Genomic DNA, 22,850 nt, shown 5'->3' on the forward strand with positions numbered 1-22,850 from the left:
TCCGCCTCCCGGGTTTACGCCATTCTCCTGCCTCAGCCTCCCGAGTAGCTGGGACTACAGGCGCCCGCCACCTCGCCCGGCTAGTTTTTTTGTATTTTTCAGTAGAGACAGGGTTTCACTGTGTTAGCCGGGATCGTCTCTCGATCTCCTGTCCTCGTGATCCGCCTGTCTCGGCCTCCCAAAGTGCTGGGATTACAGGCTTGAGCCACCGCGCCCGGCCAACTGGGCACTGTTAAAAATGCAAGTGCAATACTTGCAAATGAATTAAAATTAGTGATCAACCCATTATAATGTGCTTTTCATTGTTCACAGAAGACTTACAAAAGAGAGACTCTCTGAAAGTGAAGAAAGTCATCAGCATGGAGAAGTTTTGACGCAGGTTCCAGATGACACACTGAAGAAGAAAACTCCTGGAGTGAAATCACATGACAGCAGTGTGTGTGGAGAAATCGGCATGGGTCTTTCATCTCTTAATAGGCACCTGAAAGCCTTTAGTTATTCCAGTAGCCTTTCAATACATGGAAGAACTCACACTGGGGAAAAGCGTTATGAATGTAAGGAATGTGGGAAAGCATTCAGGTTTCCCAGTTCTGTTCGTAGACATGAAAGAATCCACTCTGCAAAAAAACCCTATGAATGTAAGCAATGTGGGAAAGCATTATCTTATCTTATAAGCTTTCAAACACACATGAGAATGCACACTGGAGAGAGACCTCATAACTGTAACATATGTGGGAAAGCCTTTTTTTCTCCCAGTTCGTTAAAAAGACACGAGAAAAGTCACACTGGAGAGAAACGCTATAAATGCACACAATGTGGTAAAGCTTTCAATTGTCCCAGTTCCTTTCAGTATCATGAAAGGACTCACAGTGGAGAGAAACCCTATGAGTGTACACAATGTAGGAAAGCCTTCAGATCTGTCAAGTACCTGCGAGTACATGAAAGAAAACACACTGGAGAGAAACCCTATGAGTGTAAGCTGTGTGGTAAGGGCTTTATTTCTTCCACTTCCTTTCGCTATCATGAAAAGACTCACACTGGAGAGAAACCTTATGAATGTAAGAAATGTGAGAAAGCCTTCAGTTTTGTCAAGGATCTTCGAATCCATGAAAGAACACACACTGGAGAGAAACCCTTTGAATGTAAACGATGTGGGAAAACCTTCACTTCTTCTAACTCTTTTCACTATCATGAAAGGACTCACACTGGAGAGAAACCCTATGAGTGTGAGCAATGTGAGAAAGCTTTCCGATCTGCCTCAGTCCTTCAAAAGCACATACGAACTCACACAGGAGAGAAACCCTATGGATGTAAGCAATGTGGGAAAGCCTTTAGAGTTGCCTCACAACTTAAAATGCACGAAAGGACTCACACAGGAGAGAAACCCTATGAGTGTAAGCAATGTGGAAAAGCCTTCATTTCTTCCAATTCCATTCGCTATCATAAAAGGACTCACACTGGAGAGAAACCTTATAAATGTAAACAATGTGGAAAAGCCTTCATTTCTTCCAACTCTTTTCTCTATCATGAAAAGATTCACACTGGAGAGAAACCCTATGAGTGTAAGCAGTGTGGGAAAGCCTTTAGATCTGCCTCAGCCCTTCATAAGCATGTAAGGACTCACGCTGGCTAGAAACTCTGTGGATGTAAGCAATATGGTAAAGTCCTTAGATGGGCCTCAGAACTTCAAATGCATGGAAGGACTCACTGCAGAGACTCACTGTAATCTCAGCATTTTGGGAAGCCAAGGCAGGAAGATTGCTTAAGCTGAAGAGGTCAAGACCAGCTTGGGCAACATGGTGAGACTTCATTACATAATAAAATAAAATAGGCCAGGTACAGTGACTCATACCTGTAATCCCAGCACTTTGGGAGGCGGAGGTGGGCAGATCACCTGAGGTCAGGAGTTCAAGACCAGCCTGACCAACATGGAGAAACCCCATCTCTACTAAAAAATACAAAATTAGCCAGGCATGGCAGGTGCCTGTAATCCCAGCTGCTTGGGAGGCTGAGGCAGGAGTCACTTCAACCTGGGAGGGAGAGGTTGCGGTGAGCTGAGATTGCGCCATTGCACTCTAGCCTGGGCAACAAGAGTGAAATTCCGTCTCAAAAAATAAGTAAATAAAGTGAAATATACATATTTACATTTTGTATATAAATATGCATATATATTTAAACATAACTAAAATGCATAAGTAAAATATATAGGATATTTATATACATATATTTATATATGTATTTTGTGTGTGTGTGTGTGTGTGTGTGTGTATTTTGGGAGACGGTATCCCTTTGTCACCCAGGTTGAAGTGCAGTGGTACAATCATAGTTCCCTGTAGCCTTAAACTCTCGGGCTCAAATGATCCTCCTGCCTTAGCCTTCTGAGGAGCTATGACTACAGACAGGTACCACCATTCTTAGCTCAGTTTTTATTCCTTTCATAGAGACAGGTTCTCATTCCATTGCTCAGGCTGGTTGTGACCACTAGCTGTGAGCAATCCTCCCACCTTAGTATCCAAAAGTGCTAGGATTACAGCTGTGAGCCACTCTACCTGGCTGATAAACATATTCTGAAAAGTTAACTTTATGCTATCTGTGAAGGTATATATCCTGAGGATAAAACAGTTTTGATTTTAAAGAAGGAAACTATTTATTTCCTACATGAAAGTGAGAAAGATGTGGGAGAAAGCCTATTTCCAGCCGCGACCAGAGCCCCGGGGGTGGAGGACAGAACTGTGATCCAGTTGCCTTGCCCTGGAAAGCAAGGCATTTACACTGGGGTTTGAAGTCATGTGGAAAAAGCCTTTTATTGCAGGGTTCCAATCAAGGAGGACCACACAGCTATAGTCTTAAATCCTGACCTCCCCAACTGGATTGCAGGCAGGGATTTTTAGAAGCAGGAGTAAGTTTTAGGACTGTAGATGCTACACACAAAATAACAAATGAATACATGGAGATTACTCATTGGTTTATGCTTGAAAAGGTGGGATATTTTAAAGCTAGGGCTTACAGGTCATAGGTAGATTTAAAGATTTCCTGATTTGCAATTGGTTAGGGAAGAACAACTTTGTTTAAAATTTGGGGGTCAGCAGAAAAACGTTACCTGGGTAGAGGAAGTGACTTCAAGTCCTTCAGGAAGAAACCTAAAACAAAGGAGGATAATTAGAGTACAGTCTTCACTTGTGCTTTATCTAGTGTCTAATTACCAGGGAATTCCTTTAGTGGGGGCCCAAGACTTTGAATGACAATTTAGAGACAAATTCAAAGGTGCTATCCTTAGCTTTTTTGCCTAGTTTGTTTTGTTTGAGACAGTCTCCATCTGTCACTTAGGCTGGAGTGCAGTGGCTTGATCACTGCTCACTGCAGCCTACGTCTCCCAGGCCCATGGGATCCTCCCATCTCAGCCTCCCGAATAGCTGGGACTACAAGTGTGAGCCACCACACCCATCTAATTTCTTTTTTTTTTTTTTTTTGAGACGGAGCCTCGCTCTGTCGCCCAGGCTGGAGTGCAGTGGCACGGTCTCGGCTGGGATTACAGGCATGCGTCACCACGCCTGTTTACTTTTGCATTTTTAGTAGAGATGGGGTTTCACCATATTGGCCAGACTGGTCTCAAACTCCTCACCTTGTTATCTACCTGCCTTGGCCTCCCAAAGTGCTGGGATTACAGGCATGAACCACCGCGCCTGGCCACACCCACCTAATTTCTTAATTTTTCTTGTAGAGACCTGGTCTCCCTGTGTTGCCCACGGTACTCTGGAACTCCTGGGTTCAAACAGTCCTGCCTTGGCCTCCCAGAGTGCTGAAATTACAGGCATGAGCCACCATAACTGCTATCTAGTTTTCATGGGAAAACAAATATTTCTGAAATTTTAACTTTTTTGGCTATTGTGTTAGGCTATTATTGTTTTCTTGTTTAATAAATTGCATATTTATTCCTGGGACTAGTTTGGTATGTGGAATTTATTTCTTCTTTTTGAGACAGTCTCGCTCTTATCGCCCAGGTTGGAGTGCAGTGGCGTGATCCTGACTCACTGCAACATCCACCTCCTGGGTTCAAGCAATTCTGCCTCAGCCTTCTGAGTAGCTGGGACTACAGGCGTGTGCCACCATGCCTGACTGAATTTTATACTTTTATTTTTTTGAGATGGAGTCTTGCTCTGTCACCAGGCTGGAGTGCAGTGGCGCGATCTCGGCTCACTGCAACCTCCACCTCCCTGGTTCAAGGGATTCTCTTGCCTCAGCTTCCTGAGTAGCTGGGACTACGGGCACACACCACCACGCCTGGCTAATTTTTGTATTTTTAGTAGAGATGGCATTTTACCATGTTGGCTGGGATGGTCTTGATCTGTTGACCTTGTGATCTGCCTGCCTTGGCCTCCCAAAGTGCTGGTATTACAGGTATGATCCACCACTCCCGGCCGGTTTCTTTTTCGTTTTTGTTTTTTTTTTTTTTTTGAGAGAGAATCTCGCTCTGTCACCCAGGCTGGAGTGCAATGGCACAATCTCGTCTCACTGCAACCTCTGCCTCGTGGGTTGAAGCAATTCTCCTGCCTCAGCCTCCCGAGTAGCTGAGATTATAGGTGCCCGCCACCACACCTGGCTGATTTGTTTGTACTTTTAGTAGAGACGGGGTTTCACTATGTTGGCCAGACTGGTCTCGAACTCCTGACCTTGTGACCTACCTGCCTCGGCCTCCCAAAGTGTTGGGATTACAGGCGTGAGCCACACTCCCGGCCAAATTTTTTTTTTTTAAGACGGAATTTTGCTCTTTTGCCCAGGCTGGAGTGAAGTGGTGTGATCTTGGTTCACTGCAACTTCCGCCTCCTGGGTTCAAGCGATTCTCCTGCCTCAGCCTCCTGAGTAGCTAGGATTACAGGTGCCCACCACCACGCCCAGCTAATTTTTGTATATTTAGTAGAGACGAGGTTTCGCCATGTTGGCCAGGTTGGTCTCGAACTCCAGACCTCAGGTGATCACACCTGCCTTGGCTTCCCAAAGTGCTAGGGTTAGAGGCATGAGCCACCGTGCCCTGCCATATTTAGGCACTATTAATTTTGTAAAACATTCAGGTGTGATGTCATGTGTCTGGTCACTGCTTGTCACGAAACTAAGTCAGAAGGATTACTTTAGCGTGGGAGTTTAATGCTGCACTGTTCCCCAGCCTGGACTAGGTAGAAAGATCTTGTCTCTAAAAATAAATAGCTCACGCCTGTAATCCCAGCACTTTGGGAGGCCGAGACGGGTAGATCACAAGGTCAGGAAATCGAGACCATCCTGGCTAACACTGTGAAACCCCGTCTCTACTAAAAAAAATACAAAAAATTAGCCGGGCGCCGTGGCGAGCGCCTGTAGTCCCAGCGACTCCGGAGGCTGAGGCAGGAGAATGGCGTAAACCCGGAGGGCGGAGCTTGCAGTGAGTGGAGATCGCGCCACTGCACTCCAACCTGGGCTACAGAGCGAGACTCTGTCTCAAAAAAAAAAAAAAAAAAGAAAAGAAAAGAAAAAAGAAAAATAAATAAACGAATAAAATTTTAAAATAAAAAGTAGAAATGAAAGCTGGGTGTGGTTGCTCACACCTGCAATCAATCCCAGCACTGTGTGGGAGGTCAAGGTGGGCAGATCACTGGAGCCCAGGAGTTTAAGACCAGCCTGGGCAACATAGTGAGAATTTGTGTCTACAAACTAATACAAAAATTAGCCAGTTATGGTGGCATGGGCCTGTGGTCCCAGCTACTCAGGAGGCTGAGGTGAGAGGATTGCTTGAATCCAGGAGGTAGAGGTTGCAGTGATCTGAGATCACGCTAGTGCACTCCAGTCTGGATGACAGGTGAGACTCTGTCTCCAAAAAAATAAAAAATTAAACAAATAGAAGTGAAAATTAAGCTACTGAAAAGAAAACTTGCTATATAACATAAGTCTCCTTTGCCCCTGTGTGACCTCATTGGCCTAGCTATGTTCCCATTTATATTCAGTTTTCCATAAGGGAAATAACAATTGCTTAGCTACCTTTGGAGGACGAAAAAGGTCAGTGGAAGTAGCAATGTACCTGGCAGAACATTACCAGAGGGAAGCAGCAGAGTAGGAAGTATTTTTTTTTTTTCAGATGACGTCTTGCTTTTGTACCCCAGGCTGAAGTGCAGTGGCATGATCTCGGCTCACTGCAACCTCCACCTCCCGGGTTCAAGCGATTCTCTTGCCTCAGTCTCCCAAGTAGCAGGGATTACAGGTGCGTACCATCATGCCCAGCTAATTTTTTGTATTTTAAGTAGAGATGGGGTTTCACCATGTTGGCCAGGCTGGTCTTGAACTCCTGACCTCAGATAATCTGCCTGCCTCAGCCTCCCAAAGTGCGGGGATTACAGGCATGAGCCACTGCGCCCTGCCTTTTGTTTTTTGTGTTTTCTTTTTGTTTTTTTGTTTTTTTTTTTTAAGATAGAGTCTCACTCTGTCACCCAGGCTGGAGTGCAGTGGCGGGATCTCAGCTCACTGCAGCCTCCACCTCCCAGGTTCAGGTGATTCTCATGCCTTGGCCTCCTGAGTAGCTGGGACTACAGGTGGGCACCACCACACCCGCCTAATTTTTTTTTTTTTTTTTTTTTGAGACGGAGTTTTGCTTTTGTTGCCCAGGTTGGAGTGCAATGGCGCAATCTCGGCTCACCGCAACCTCCGCCTCCTAGGTTCAAGCGATTCTCCTGCCTCAGCCTCCCGAGTACCTGGGATTACAGGCATGCGCCAGCATACCCAACTAATTCTGTATTTTTAAAAGAGACGGAGTTTCTCCATGTTGGTCAGGCTGGTCTTGAACTCCCAACCTCAGATGATCTGCCCACCTCAGCCTCCCAAAGTGCTGTGATTACAGGCGTGAGCTACTGCGCCCAGCCCACGCCCAGCTAATTTGTGTGATTTTAGTAGAGATAGGGTTTCGCTGTGTTGGCCAGCTTGGTCTTTAACTCCTTACCTTATGTGATCTGCCTTCCTTGGCCTCCTAAAGTGTTGAGATTACAGGCGTGAGCCACTGCACCTGGCCCTCAGAGTGGAAAGTTCTTTAGATCACATTATTGCTGTACTCAGTGTCCATGGCTGAGGATATAATGCTGTCAGTTAAATCAATAGGGAATGGCACTTCCACTTGAGGGAACAATTAGTAAACCTTCAACGACTTGTCCTTTTCCGGTCATTTAGTGTCTGTATGTGAATTCCAACGTCATTGCTGCCAGCAGCTAAAATTATGATTCCATATCTGAAGTCACCTTTGCAAAAAGTATAACATAAGTCTACCTTGTCTCAGAGTGACCCCATCAACCTAGCCATGTTTTCATCTTTGCAGTCTTCCATAAGGGAAGTAATTGCTTAGCCACATTTGGAGGAGGAAAAAGTGGCAGTGGAAGTAGTAAGGTGCCTGGCAGGACTTCACTAGAGAGAAGAAGCAGAGTGGGAACATACTTTAGATCACATATCATTGCTATACTCAGTTTCCATGGCTCAAGAAATAGTGCTTTCAGTTAAATCAAAAGAGTGCCACTTCTACCTGATGGAACAGTTAGTAAATCCTCAACCAATTATCCTGTTCCAGTGATTTAGTTGCTGTATATAAATTCCAACATAAATGTTGCCAGGAGCTAAAATTATGACTCTACATCTGAAAACTCCTTTGCAAGAATTATAACAGTGAAAATGATGACAGTGAAAGAGATCAGATCTAAGCAACTCCACGTTTTCTTTAGCCTCCAAGCTACCCCTGTTCATTCCTGGTTATAGGTCTTACTAATATTAGAAGGAGTTTAGTTTAGCTTTAAAGCAAAAGTTGTAACTGCCGCTTCCCAAAAGAAATCATCTCCTTGCTTGAGAACCAGATTGCCTTTGTAAAACTAAGAAATTAGCCACAAGATTAGAAATTATGGTTCAGGAAATATGCGGCCAGAGGACACAAGATTCCCAACCTTGCCACTTGCTCCTGTGGATAATATTGTTGTAAGACCTAAGATTGGTGTTTGAGGTATTTCTGAGACCCTTCATTCTGATGGATTAGCTGGCATCACACAGACCAATAAACTGGCTCACCTGCTCCAGTGGCCCCTAGCCAAGAACTGACTCAGTGCAAGAAGACAGCTTAGACTCCCTGTGATACATCCTTTTCAGGACCAATCAGCATTCCCTATTTTCCAGCCTCCTGCTCACCAAATTACCTTTAAAACTCCCACCCTCGGCCGGGTGCAGTGGCTCATGCCTGTAATCCCAGCACTTCCATAGGCCGAGGCGGACGGATCACGAGGTCAGGAGTTTGAGACCAGCCTGACCAACATGATGAAACCCTGTCTCTACTAAAATACAAAACTTAGCCGGGCGTGGTGGGGCGCGACTGTAATCCCAGCTACTCAGGAGGCTGAGGCAGGAGAATCGCTTGAACCCAGGAGGCGGAGGTTGCAGTGAACCGAGATCACGCCACTGCTGTCCAGCATGGGCGACAGCGAGACTCCGTCTCAGAAACAAAGCCAAACAAAACAGCCTCCCAATTTTTAGGGAGGCAGAATTGAATAAAAATAAAATTCTGGCCTTTCATTTAGCCGACTCTATTGCAATTCCCTTTTTCTTTCCTTCGGAGACAGGGTCTCACTCTGACACCTAGGCTGGTAAAATCACAGCTCACTTTGGCCTCGACCTTTCTGGGCTCAGGCGATCCTGTCATCTCAGCCTTCCAAGTAGCTGGGACTACAAACATGCACCACCATGCCCGACTAATTTTTGTATTTTTTGTAGGGGCGGGGTTTTGCTATGTTACCCAGGCTGGTCTCAAGTTCCTGGGCTGAAGCAATCTGCCCTGCCGCCCTTGCCTTCCCAAAGTGGTGGGGTTACAGGCATGAGCTACTCCCCCCGCACAAGCTAAAGTTTCTATTCAACAGTACCCTATGGCGGGGGTTCCCAACCCCCGGTCCATGGCCTGTAAGAACCAGTCCGCACAGCAGGAGGTGAGCGGCTGGCGGGCGAGCCAGCGGGCATTATCGCCAGAGCTATGCTTCCTGTCAGATCAGCAGAGGCATTAGTGCGTCATAGGAGCCCGAACCCTATTCTGAGCTGCGCATGCGAAGGATCTAGGTTGGGTTTGCCTTACGAGGATCAAATGCCTGATGATCTGAGGTGGAAGTTTCATCCCGAAACTATCTGCTCCGGTAGGAGAACTGTCTTCCACGAAACCGGTTCTGGTGCTAAAAAGGTTACAGACGTCTGGCTTAAAGAATCTATCGCTAGATCCTGTCAAACCGGTTCTCAGAGCCCCGTTACCAAGGGCTTCTACTGTCACTCACGGCTGAGGGGGCGGGGCCCGGTGCCTCGTCCAATCAGGGGCGCTGGGCGGGGCCCTGCCAACTGCCCATCTGGGAGGGCGAAGGCCTTGCTCTCCTCCAGGCGGCGAGCTGAGGTTGGGAACCTGGCTTTCCCCTCCCAGAGGGTTCAGGTGCCTCTGCCATAGCTTCTGTCACCTATGCTGTGACCCGCAGTGGTCGTGAGAGTCACCTGAAAGGCAAGAAATGGTGAGCGTGCGGGCCAGGGTTCCCGAGACGGGGAAGGAGCTGGTTGGAACCGGCCGGAACCGGCTGTGATGGGACCCGGGTCTCTCCGCGGCGACTCCGGGGTCTGGGACCCGAATTCCCTTGGGACAACTCGCCCCTTGGTCCCTTTGGCCCCACGGTGGGGCTGGGCCGGCAGCCGGGACCCGGGCGTCTCGTCCCGTCCCTGCGCGGCGACTATCACCCAGTTCCCAGAGCCCTCTCTGGGCAGCTCCGCGCCCGCTGCCCCGCGTCTCCCCAGATTGTGCGGGGACCACGCGAGGGTCATGGGGGATCCCGCCTCCGGTGTGGGGTTTGTGTAGGAGGAGGGTGGGCTGTGGGGTCCCCAGTAGCTCCTTTCTCCTCTTAAAAATTAAACTGAGACACTTTAACAATTCAAGAGTTTTGCTTCTCAGAATAGGGTTTTTAAAAAGTATATTAATAATTAAAGAGTTCCTTTGAGATTCCTGAATGATAAACACCCAGTCCTGGCTTGTAATTTGTTAACGGAAAATGCCAAACTGTGTAAAATAACTTAAAGAAGTTTATTCAGAGCCAAATAGGGGAGGCCTCGGCTGAGGAAAACACAACCCCAGGAGGCCTGGGCTAAGTGGTCCCGAGGCGGCTCAAGACAGTTTGCTTTTATTCATTTCAGGGAGACAGGAATTGCAGGGAAAATTATGCATCAATGCCTGGAAGGTGTGAGTTCCTTTGGCAGAAAGGGCGGGACCTGTGGAAGGGGGCTTAGAAGGCCCAGGTGGTTGACAGATTCCGTAGGTGGCCGTTGGTGGAGAGTGTGAAGCTTTGTTTAAAATTTCAGGTAGGAAATTTTAGGTAGGAAGGAATGCTTCAGTGAAGAGGGTCTGGTATCTGTCATGTGATTTCATCTCAGCCAAGACAAAAGACCTGTTTCTTTAGATTTTATGAATTCTAAGATTTGACTTACCTCTTGCCTTGCGTGGCCTTAGGTCTTGTTTGTAATTTGGTATCTTATTGTCACAGTGCGTTTCCAGTCGGCTGATGTCTGTTTTAACGTGAAGATGGATCAGTGGCTGTGTGTAAGCTCCTAAAGGAAGCGGATATAATGAGGCTTGTCGGAAGGTTAATCTGTATTCAGGTGTGGGAGGGGTCCAGCTGGCTCTTTCCGGTGTCTGTCAGGTGACTCAATTCCAGAATCACATTAAAGTTCAAGATAATCTGGAGTTCCAACAGCTTAAATTTTTGAATTACTTTTTTTCACAGACCATATAGCAGAAATTTTTTAGTTGTATAATCAGAGGTTACTCGACCAATTGTACCTGGTTAAGCCCATATTTCATTTCCCAATAACTTAGTAACTTACTGTTTTCTCAGGCCACATACTGTCACATAAGTTAGTAATTTATATGAATAGCATTTGAATTTGATTTCCATGTGCTTGGTTCCGAGATCTTAGAGTACTATAGGCAGTTAAGTTTAATTACTTCTTACTCAAAATTTTCAACACTCCCCAGTTGACTGGTACTTCTCTGCATTTTCTAAATATATGGGAAGGGAGATCTCAAACCCTCCACCCTGTGACCCTGGCCTACCTCTGGAGCGCTTGCAGTACAATACTAAAATTTCAGCTCCTTTCTAAAATTTCCAGACACCAACTCCTTCTTCAATTCGTAATATCAGCTATTTGTTTTTGGTTTTTTTTGTGGTTTTTTTTTTTGAGACGGAGTCTCGCTCTGTTGCCCAGGCTGGAGTGCAGTGGTGCGATCTCTGCTCACTGCAAGCTCTGCCTCCCGGGTTCACACCATTCTCGTGCCTCAGCCTCCCAGTAGGTGGGACTACAGGCACCCACCACCATGCCTGGCTAATTTTTTGTACTTTTAGTAGAGACGGGGTTTCACTGTATTAGCCAGGATGCTCTTCATCTCCTGACCTCGTGATCCACCAGCCTTGGCCTCCCAAAGTGCTGGGATTACAGGTGTGAGCCACTGCGCCAGGCCCGTTTCTTGTTTTTGTTTTGTTTTTGAGACGGAGTCTCGCTCTGTCGCCCAGGCTGGAGTGTAGTGGCATGATCTCCGCCACTGTAAGCTCCACCTCCCGGGTTCATGCCACTCTCCTGCCTCAGTCTGGTAAATGAAAATGCACTGGCCAGATGCAGTGGCTCAGGCCTATAATCCCAACACTTTGGGAGGTTGAGGTGGGTAGATCACTTGAGGCCAGGAGTTTGAGACCAGCCTGGTCAATATGGTGAAACCTTGGCTTTACTAGAAATACAAAAGAGATTAGCCAGGTGTAGTGGCACACAACTGTAGTCCCAGCTACTCCAGAGGCTGAGGCCCGAGAATTGCTTGGACCTGGGAGGTGGATTCTGCACTGAGCAGAGATCGCACCATTGCACTCCATCCTGGGCAAGTGAGCGAGACTCTGTCTCAAGAGAAAAAAAAAAAAAAGGAAATGCACTTGGGGCATACGGGGGCATAGTGCAGTGTTGTTGGGAAATAGTCATTCAGCACTTCAGTGAGCAGGATGAGCATAGAGAAATGTCCCATGTGATAAGATGGCCTGTGCTGACACTTGAGTCAAACATCACTGTGTTCTAGTCAGCAATGCCCCTCTGTGGGTTTGTCTTTTTGTAAATAATTGTTCACTTATTGCAGCTTCAGGTTTTTTGTTAATTGTAAATTGCATTTTTCACTAGAGCTTGCAAAATAAGAAAATTTTACACACAGGCCAGAAAGAGGTAGATTTCAGAAAAAAGATGGCTGGATGCAGTGGCTCACGCCTGTAACCCCAGCACTTTGGGAGGCCAAGGCAGGTGGATCACCTGAGGTCAGGAGTTCAAGACCAACCTGGCCAACCCGATGAAACCCTGTCTCTACTAAAAATACAAAAGTTAGCTGGGTGTAGTGGCACACGCCTGTAATCCCAGCTACTTGGGAGACTGAGGCACGAGAATCCCTTGAACCTGGGAGGTGGAGGCTGCAGTGAGCTGACATTGTGCCATTGTACTCCAGCCTGTGCTATACAGCAAGTCTCCATCTCAAAAAAAAATAAAAATAAAAATAAAATCTCTATTTAGTCTTGTATTCCATTTCTTAATATGTTTTTTTTCTTCTCTACAGGCAGTGTAGTACATTTCTCAGGTGTATCCTTTTGTTGTGGGTGATTTCCAATGGCATTATAGGGACTAGTTTTAGGAATGCTACTAGAGAAAAATAGGGAAAGTTTACTATTATAACTGGAGAAAAATGAAATAATTTCCACAAGAAAATATGGTAGATTGGTGAATTACAAAGAGTACCCAAAATATCAGTTCTGGCCGGGCATGGTGGCTCATGCCTGTAATCCCAACACTTTGGGAGGCTGAGGCATGCAGTTCACCAGGTCAGGAGATTGAGACCATCCTGGCCAACATGGTGAAACCCTGTCTCTACTAAAAATACAAAAAATTAGTCAGGCATGGTGGCACGTGCCCGTGGTCCCTGCTACTTGGGAGGCTGAAGCAGGAGAATCGGTTGAACCTGGGAGGCAAAGGTTGCAGTGAGCCGAGATTGCGCCACTGCACTCCAACCTGGGCGATTGGAAAAAAAATCAGTTATTCTTCTTTGCAGGATGGAGGACTTTTTTTTTTTTTTTAAAGGGTCTTGCTGTCACCCAGGCTGGAGTGTACTGGTGTGATCACAGCTCACTGCAGCCTTGACTTCCTGGGCTCAAGCGATCATCCTACCTGAGCCTTCCGAGTAGCTGGGACCACAGGTGCATGCCACTCTGCCTAGCTAATTATTTTTTGTAGGGATGAGGTCTTCCTATATTGCCCAGATTTCGTGTCTTATTTCCACAAAGAGTCTGTTTTGTCTTTTGATATTACTTTATTTATGTTTTAGACAGAGTCTCACTGTGTTGCCTAGGCTGGAGTGCAGTGGCATGATCTTGGCTCACTGCAACCTCCACCTCCCTGGGTCCAAGCAATTCTTGTGCCTCAGCCTCCCAAGTAGCTAGTGCCTGCCACCACGCCCAGCTAATTTTTGTATTTTTTTTTAGTTGAGAAGGGGTTTCGCCATGCTGGCTAGGCTGATCTTGAATTCTTGACCTCAAGTGATCCGCCCCCCTTGGCATCCCAAAGTGCTGGGATTACAGGTGTGAGCCACTGTGCCTGGCTTGGTATCTATTTTAACATGAATGTTGCTCAGTTGCTGTGTCTTTTTTTTTTTTTTTTTTTGAGATGGAGTCTCACTCTGAACAAGCTGGAGTGCAGTGGTGCGCTCGGCTCACTGCAACTTCTGCCTCCTGGATTCAAGCAAATCTCCTGCCTCAGCCTCCCAAATAGCTGGGACTACAGGTGCGCACCACCACGCCCAGATAATTTTTGTATTTTTAGTAGAGATGGGGTTTCACCATGTTGACCAAGATGGTCTCAATCTCTTGACCTCGTGATCTGCCTGCTTCGGCCTCCCAAAATGCTGGGATTACAGGCGTGAGCCAACCACACCACTGCAACCTCCACCTCCCAGGTTCAAGTGATCCTCCTGCTTCAGCTTCCCAAATAGCTGTGACCACACCCAGCTAATTTTTGTATTTTTTTTTTATTATTATTATTATTATACTTTAAGTTCTAGGGTACATGTGCATAACGTGCAGGTTTGTTACATATGTATACTTGTGCCATGTTGCTGTGCTGCACCCATCAGCTCGTCAATTTTTGTATTTTTCATAGAGACGGGGTTTCACCATGTTGCTTGTCTCGAGGCTTGTCTCGAACTCCTGAGCCCAAGTAATCCCCCTGCCTCCACCTCCAAAAGTGCTGGGATTACAGGCATAAGCCAGTATGCCCAGCTCTTTCAGTTATTTCAAAATGTACAATATATTATTTTTTACTATAGTCAGTCTGTTGTGCTTGCAAATTCTAGGTCTTATTCATTCTGTGTTTTTGTACCCACAGACCCTCTCCATTGGTCTGTATTTCCATCTCTCTGTTAATATCATGTTCTCTTAGTATAGATCTCAAAGCTGTGATGTATTCTGGGGATAGTGCCTGTCTATCTTAGTTATCTTGAGGTTTTATATCAAATTCCTATAGACCGGGTGACTTAAAGAATAAAGATTTCTAGGCCGGGTGCGGTGGCTCACACCTGTAATCTCAGCACTTTGGGAGGCTGAGGCGGGCGGATTACGAGGTCAAGAGATCGAGACCATCCTGGCTAGCATGGTGAAACCCCGTCTCTACTAAAAATCCAAAAAATTGGCTGGGCATGCTGGTGCGCACCTGTAGTCCCAGCTACTCAGGAGGCTGAGGTAGGAGGATCACTTGAACCTGGGAGGCAGAGGTTGCAGTAAGCCGAGATCAAGCCACGTCACTCCATACTGGTGACAGAGTGAGACTCTGTCTCAAAAAAAAAAAAATAAATAAACAAAATAAACATTTATGTCTGACAGTTCTGGAAGTTGTGAGGTCCATGTTCAGGGTACTGACAGATCTGGTGCCTGGTAAGAGCCTACATCCTGGTTTGCAGACGGCTTTTTTTTTTTTTTTTTGAGACAGAATCTTGCTCTGTCGCCCAGGCTATAGTACGGTGGTGTGATCTTGGCTCACTGTAACCTCTGCCTCCCAGGTTCAAGCAATTCTCCTGCCTCAGTCTCCTGAGTAGCTGGGATTACAGGTGCCTGCTACAATGCTCGGCTAATTTTTTGTATTCATTAATAGAGACAGTGTTTCACCATCTTGGCCAGGCTGGTATCAAACTCCTGATCTCGTGATCCACCCACCTCAGGCTCCCAAAGTGCTGGGATTACATGCGTGAGCCACTGCGCCAGGTCAGCTATTTTTTTATTTTTTCACATGACAGAGAGAAAGAGGAAACAGGCTATCCCGTGTCTCATAAGATTACTAATCCCATTCACGAGGGATCTACTCTGATGCTCTAATCTAATTCTAATGACTTCTCAGAGATGCCATCTTAATTCCATCGTATTACAGGTTAGGGTGTCGCTGTATGATTTGGAGTGGGAAAATGTAAACATTTATGTCATAACATCCTTTAGTCATATTTTATACAACATCCTGGCTATTTTTTTTTTTTTTCGAGACAGAGTCTTACTCTGTCACCCAGGCTGGAGTGCAGTGGTGCAATCTCAGCTCACTGCAACCTCTGCCTCTTGGGTTCAAGTGATTCTCCCTGCCTCAGCCTCGTGAGTAGCTGGGACTACAGGCACATGCTACCATGCACAGCTAATTTTTGTATTTTTAGTAGAGCGGGGTTTCACCATGTTGGCCAGTCTGGTCTTGAACTCTTGACCTCAGGTGATCTGCCCACCTCCGCCTCCCAAAGTGCTGGGATTACAGGTGTGAGCTACTGCACCCAGCTTTTCCTGGCTATTCTTAGTCATTGTCTTCTATTTCAGTGTTTAGAAGTAGTTTTTCTTAATTTCAAGGAAGAAACAAACCTGCTTGTGCATTTCATGGAATATAATAAAATACTAGATGTATTTCAGAGAGATTACATCACAGTGATAATCAGTGTGTGTTTAAGGACATATAACATCTTTATATTTATTATATTTTTCCATTGATATCTTTCCATGGGTCCTTTTTGCATAATAATCATTTTATATCCTTTCTGAGGCTTTTGGGACTTCAAGAAAAGTAGTTGCTTTTGGATGCTGAGGTGGGAGAATGGCTTCAGCCCAGGAGTTTGAGACCAGCCTGGGCAACATAAAGAGACCCCGTCTCGATAAAAATTAAGAAATTCACCATGTGTGGTGGCAGGAGCCTGTATTATCATCTACTCAGGAAGGGAGAGATAGCTTGAGCCTGGGAAGTCAAGGCTACAGTGAGCTGTCATCATGCCCCTGCACCATAGCGTGGGTGACAGAGCAAGAACCTGTCCTTAAACAAAACAAAGATAATAAAAACATTTTTAAAAAGAAAATTAATTGTAATACAACTTTGTTTTAATAGGCTATGTTGTCTTTTTAAAAATTATATTCAACAGGTTGTTGCTGGTATTTCCATGTGCACTGATAGTTATTTCTGCATAGAGTTTCCACTCTAGAAACTAAAAATATTACATATGGTCAAAACACATAAAACAATTTCATAGTGATCCAACATATTGATGGAGCCAGTATTGTGAATGATAATTACTGTTTTCTTATGATAGTTTCACAACCATGGTATGCATCCCTATCGGTATATTTTATTTTTACATTTTTTTATGCAGTTGGTATCAGATATGTGATATTTTATACCATATTTTATTTTTACTTAGTAATGAACCTTCCATGGACTGGTAGTTCACTTTCTTGATTTATGGCTTTTGTTTTTTACAGCAGTAGTCATTTGACCATAACATTGAGCAGATAATCTACACGGGTCCCACTTTTTTTTTCTTAGGTCATAGTTCTTCTATGGTACTTCAGTCCCAGGTACTGGGGAGGCTGTGGTGGGAGGATCACTTGAGCCCAGGTGGTTGAAGCCACAGTGAAATATGATCATGCCACTGCACTCCAGACTGACAGAGTGAGACCCTGTCTCAAAAAACAAAATTGAAAAAAATAAAAAAAGATAAAAGAGTATATGGTCATGCCACTCTGAATGCACCTGGTCTTAGCAGCTAAGCAGGTTCAGGCCAGGTTAGTACATGGTTTGTAGAATTCCTGGGAATACTCGTTGCTATAGGCTTTAAAAAAAAGAAATTGCAAGGAGAATTCACCAAATGGAAGAAAGACATGCAAATTCTATACATGGTCCTGACATATATCTATATCAGCTGAAGCCTAAGTACTGAGACCAGCTTGGTCATGGAGACCCTAACCCAATGGCGCTACAGGAATTCAAGACACATACAGAGAAATATAGAGTGTGGAGTGGGAAATCAGAGGGCTGACAGCCTTCAGAGCTGAGAGCCACAAACAGAGATTTACCCACATATTTACTGACAGCAAGCCAGTGACAAGCATTGTGTCTGTAGATTATAGATTAACTAAAATTATTCCTTACAGGAAACAAAGGGATGGGCTCTGGCTAGTTATCTGCAGCAGGAACATGTCCTTAAGACACAGATCGCTCATGCTATTTGTGGTTTAGAAACACCTTTAAGTGGTTTTCCACCCTGGATGGGCCAGGTGCTCCTTGCCCTCATTCTGGTAAACCAACAACCTTCAGCGTGGGCATCATAGCCATCATGAACATGTCACAGTTCAACCCATAGGTTGTATAACTGAATTAATAGCTCTTAAGTCAGTTAACATTCTCCATTTACATGATTTTCTCTTAATTACGAAACTGGAGGATTCCAAGGGGAAAATGTTGGAGCTCTGTGTCCTTTTTCTAGGTCCTCTAAAGTCTCCGGTTTCTCTTTACTTAGTGGCCACTGTTCTATCCAAATTGGCTTATCTGTTAACCATTTTAAAAATATAGGTTCTGGAGGCTTAACAGTGGCCACCATCAAAAATGATATCCTAAACCTTTGCGGGAACTTTGTCTTTCCCTTGAAGCAGTTCCTTCAAACCTTGCAAATTTTTTCCTAGTCTCATACCAGGGACATACCCCATTTCATGCATCATATGTTGACTTGGAGGGCTGTATAATTGCTCTGGAATTAGAACTTGTGCTCCCCATTGTTGTAATAAATCTCTCCCCCATAAATTTATAGGTACAGAAGTTACAGTTGGTCGAATAGTCCCAGGTTGTCCATCGGGCCCCTCACAATGCAAAATATTACTACTTTGATATACTTCAGGGGCTTTACCAACTCCACCTATGTTATATTGAGCAGGTTGAATTGGCCATGTGGACAGCCAGTGGTGTAGAGAAATGATTGAAATGTCCACTCCTGTATCTACCAAACCTTTAAATTTATTTCCCTGAATAGTTATTTCACAGGTAGGAAATATATCAGTAATTTGATTCACCCAGTTAGCTACTTTGCCTTTTTTATTTGTGGTTCCAAATACTCCTTCCTGTGCATTTAATTTCACTTTTCCCCATTTCCACATATGACACAATCAGGAGTTATGCTTTCATGGTTCTGCTTTCCAGGGAACAGAAGTAGATAAAACAATTTGAATTTCCCATTGTAATCTGAATCAGTGACTCCTGTATGTACTTGCACCCCTTTTAAATTTAAACTAGATCTACCTAGAAGTAATCAGATTGTCCCCACTGGCAAGGTCCACAGACCCCTGTTGCAACTTTTTGTAGGGGTTCCCCAGGCAGAAGACTCACAGCTTTTGTGCAGCATAAATCTACTGTGGCACTACTGGCTGTGGTGGGGGACAGATATTGTATAGGGGTGAGGGAATGGCCTCAGCTGGAAATGCCTCGTTTTGGAACGGGCCCCTCATGGCGTTTCCCAAATTTAAAAGGAAAAGGCTCAAATGTAGCTATATTTCCCTGTTGATCTGGGGGGTGTATCCTAACAGGGAACTGCCAAGCCTCTATATCACCCTTTCATCTAGCTTGCTGAATTCCTGCCTGAATAGAACTGAGAACCGTTACTAGAGGTGCTGCTCGAACAGTCATTGAGGAAACTACTTTTCACCCAGTGTCCTCCAGAAAAGAAAGATCTGGCAGGTCAGGCCACTCTTTTTCTTCAAAATAAGGAGGGGGTGCAGAAGGGTAGGGATGAACACTTCCTCCGTTGCTGCTTTAGCTTTAGCTGGCAAACAAACCTGCTCTGTCATCTCTTCTGTTACTTCCTTATACTCTCCTTCCTCCTCCTCATCAGTGTGAAAAGGTTCCAAGTTGCAAGGAACCAGAGCTCACACTTGTTCCATTGTTACCCTGATGCTTCCGAGCTCCCCTTACTCACCATGGGCATTGCTTAAGAGTACTTGGGTATCCTCCAGCTTAGTTCCACATTCTCCAACCATTACTCCTGTGACCCTTCAACCTGAGTTCGAGCCCCACATATGCACACCACTTGCCAAGACCAGCTGGGTCATGGAGACCTTAACCCAGCAGCACTAGAGGAATTAAAGACACACACAGAGAAATATAGAGTGTGGAGTGGCAAATCAGGGTGCTGACAGCCTTCAGAGCTGACAGCCATGAACAGAGATTTACCCACATATTTATTGACAGCAAGCCAGTGATAAGGATTATTTCTGTAGATTATAGATTAACTAAAAGTATTCCTTTCGGGAAACAAAGGGATGGGCCAAAACAAAAGGATGGGCTCTGGCTAGTTATCTGCAGCAGGAGCATGTCCTTAAGGCACAGATCGCTTATGCTATTGTTTGTGGTTTAGGAACACCTTTAAGTGGTTTTCTGCCCTGGATGGGCCAGGTGTTCCTTGCCCTCATTCTGGTAAACCAGCAACCTTCAGCGTGGACATCACAGCCATCACGAACTTGTCACAGTGCTGCAGAGATTTTGTTTATGGCCAGTTTTGGGGCCAGTTTATGGCCAGATTTGGGGGCCTGTTCCCAACACCTAAGTCTATCACAGCGTGATGGCTGAATTGGCAGCCAGTACCGCCAGGCATCCTGCATCATCACTGCAGGAGATAAGTTCCACCCTAGTACCCTGTCTGGGAAATAGTGCACCCACAGTCCCCTATCTTACTAAGTTTATGGGGTAACAACAGGGAGTGGTTTTTAGGAAATAAATCTGACCTGGTGTTTTGGTTTTGTGAGTGGGAGGTATTCTCAGCTGTCTCCCCACAGGGAGAGAGCCTATTATCCCCTATGCATTCTAGACTTCTGAAGCAGAGTCTCCAGTCTAAATCCCTATCCCTTGTAAAGAGAGATTGTATTGAAAATGTGTTTAAAATATCAAGGAAGGCTTTATTCAGCACAATTGTAATATGTGTCATGAGAACTACAATATGTAGTGAGATTACAGTTCTGTATATTATATTACATTTCTCATGACACGTAATAGGCTGTCTCCACGTTTAATCTCCTTCCTATATTACAGGGCAAGGTGAGGAAAAGGATGGAACTTGGTGAGGTGTCAACAGTTAGGGAAGAGAAAGCTGATGAATTATCAGGAGTGGGGGAAATTGAACTTGATTGGAAATACCAAGTTTTGGTGGGGGGGGATTCTCTGTGAACTGCCTTAAAAGGGTTTTTGCTGTAACTGGGCTCTGCAGAAGGCGGCCAAAGCCTAGACAAGAAGAGGGCTGTGAGCTCAAGTTTGGTCAAAGAAGGAGTCCTGGTTAGGTGCAGTGGCTCATAGCTGTAATCCCAGCACTTTGGGAGGCCGAGGTGAGTGAATCACAAGGTCAGGAGTTCGAGACCAGCTTGGCCAATGTGGTGAAACCCCATCTCTACTAAAAACAAAAAAATTAGCCAGGTGTAGTGGTGGGCGCCTGTAATCCCAGCTACTTGGGAAGCTGAGGCAGGAGAATCAGTTGAACCCGGGAGGCAGAGGTTGCAGTGAGCTGAGATTGCGCCACTGCTCTCTAGCCTGGGCGGCAGAGTGAGACTACTCTGTCTCAAAAACAAAACAAAACAAAAAAACAGGAGTCCTTAAGACCTCTGTAGCTTAGCGCTGTTTTTTTTGTTTGTTTTTTTTTGTTTCTGTTTTGCTTCTTTTGAGACGGAGTCTCGCTCTGTCACCCAGGCTGGAGTGCAATGGTGTGATCTCGGCTCACAGCAACCTCCGCCTCCCCAGTTCAGGCGATTCTTCTTCCTCAGCCTCCCCAGTAGCTGGTATTACAGGTGCCCGTCACTACACCCAGCTCATTTTTGCCTTTCTAGTAGAGACAGGGTTTCACCATGTTGGGCTGGTCTTGAACTCCTGACCTCAGGTGATCCACCCACCTCTGCCTCCCAAAGTGCTGGGATTACAGGCGTGAGCCACCACGCTCAGCCAGCTCTTCTTAGGAATGACAATAAATCCCTAAATTTCTGGTTTTCTCGCTACATTCCGAAACACTCAATCCTCTCTCGAAACGACGTCTTCAGTTATGTGTTTCTCATGATACATTTGAAACAGCTGCAGTATTTAAATTGTTTATTATTTTTTAGTTTAATAAATGGCTATATTTAAAATGCTATTATTTTATGAATACTTTTCATGAGAGAAAGTGCTCAATAGCCACCGGAAACTACACTGTGTAAAGTAATTATGCCTGTTGACTCCTGATGTTTAGCACCACTTCATATACTTATTGGTCATTTCTATGTATTGGAGAAACGTAATTCAAATACTTTTGCCTTTTTAAAAAATTTTTTTTGAGACAGAGTCTTGCTCTGTTGCCCTGGCTGGAGTGCAGTGGCATAATCTCGGATTACTGCAGCCTCTGCTGCCCAGGTTTGAGCAATTCTCCTGCCTCAGCCTCTTGAGTAGCTGGGATTACAGGAATGTGCCATCATGCCCAGCTAATTTTTGTATTTTTAGTAGAGATGGGGTTTCACCATTTTGGCCAGGCTGGTCTTGAACCCCTGACCTCAAGTGATCCACCCACCATGGACTCCCAAAGTGCTAAGATTACAGATGTGAGCCACCATACCTGGCCTATGCCCATCTTTTAATCAATATCAATTGGTTTTTTTACTTGGTATTGGGATTTATTATTTTTAATTATTGTAAAATAATAAACTTCAATTTTACCAGCTTAAGCAGTTTTATATAGTTGCACAACACTACATAACTAATCTAAGGTGAATTATACTGTAATTTTCTTTTTGTGATTAACTTTTTGCAATTACCATAGAATCCTCAATTTTTTGTGATTGTTGTAGCATGAGACAGGATGTTATAAGATTAACATTTCAATGTATACATACGCCTAGCATATTTTCATTATGCATGCAGCCATCAATGGACATGTGGATTGATCCAGCTCTTCGATTTTGTGAAGAGTGGTTTTCAAATATGTCTTCAAGGCTCAGTTTTCAATTTTTTCAAATTTAATATAACTAGACCCAAAAGTGGGATGCTAGAAAATACAGTAATTTTATTTTATTCTTTTAGGCACTATTGTACTGTTTCCATAGAAGCTGAGCCATTTATTATCCTTTAAACAAAGCACAAGGAGTCCCTTTTCCCTCTGTTGATGGTGTCATCTCATGCACAAAAGTGGTTTTTTTGAGATGGAGTCTTGCTGTTGCAGTGGCACGATCTCAGCTCACTGCAACCTCCAACTCCTGGGTTCAAGTGATTCTCCTGCCCAGCCTCTCAAGTAGTGGAATTACAGGTGCACACCACCACACCCAGCTAGTTTTTGTATTTTTAGTAGAGATGGTGTTTCACCATGTTGGCCAGGCTGGTCACCAACTCTTGATCTCAGGTGATCCTCCTGCCCCAGCCCTCCAAAGTGGTGGGATTACAGGCGTGAGCCCACCACGCCTGGCCGCAAAAGTTTTTAAGTTTGATAAATACTT

General features: G+C 45.0%; 2 protein-coding genes across 4 annotated transcripts in view; both read left to right on the forward strand.

Moving 5' to 3' along the window:
- The window catches only part of ZNF878 (zinc finger protein 878), a 12,143-nt gene extending 4,919 nt beyond the window's left edge, over positions 1-7,224 (forward strand). The window contains exons 4-5 of the mRNA XM_011994067.1: positions 313-1,612; positions 7,183-7,224. Of these exons, the coding sequence (XP_011849457.1) occupies positions 313-1,612; positions 7,183-7,224 (1,342 nt within the window). The remainder of the gene's footprint in view (positions 1-312; positions 1,613-7,182) is intronic.
- Positions 7,225-9,320: 2,096 nt separating this feature from the next.
- Positions 9,321-22,850, forward strand: part of ZNF433 (zinc finger protein 433) — an 18,272-nt gene continuing 4,742 nt past the window's right edge. For 2 of the 3 annotated variants that reach the window (XM_011994034.1, XM_011994035.1), the window contains exons 1-2: positions 9,321-9,527; positions 10,198-10,243. In XM_011994034.1, the coding sequence (XP_011849424.1) occupies positions 10,223-10,243 (21 nt within the window). In that variant the 5' untranslated portion in view covers positions 9,321-9,527; positions 10,198-10,222. The remainder of the gene's footprint in view (positions 9,528-10,197; positions 10,244-22,850) is intronic. The other variant, XM_011994036.1, reaches the window with a different exon arrangement.

This window comes from Mandrillus leucophaeus, unplaced genomic scaffold, assembly GCF_000951045.1.
Source record: "Mandrillus leucophaeus isolate KB7577 unplaced genomic scaffold, Mleu.le_1.0 Scaffold440, whole genome shotgun sequence".
Classification (NCBI taxonomy): Eukaryota; Metazoa; Chordata; class Mammalia; order Primates; family Cercopithecidae; genus Mandrillus; species Mandrillus leucophaeus.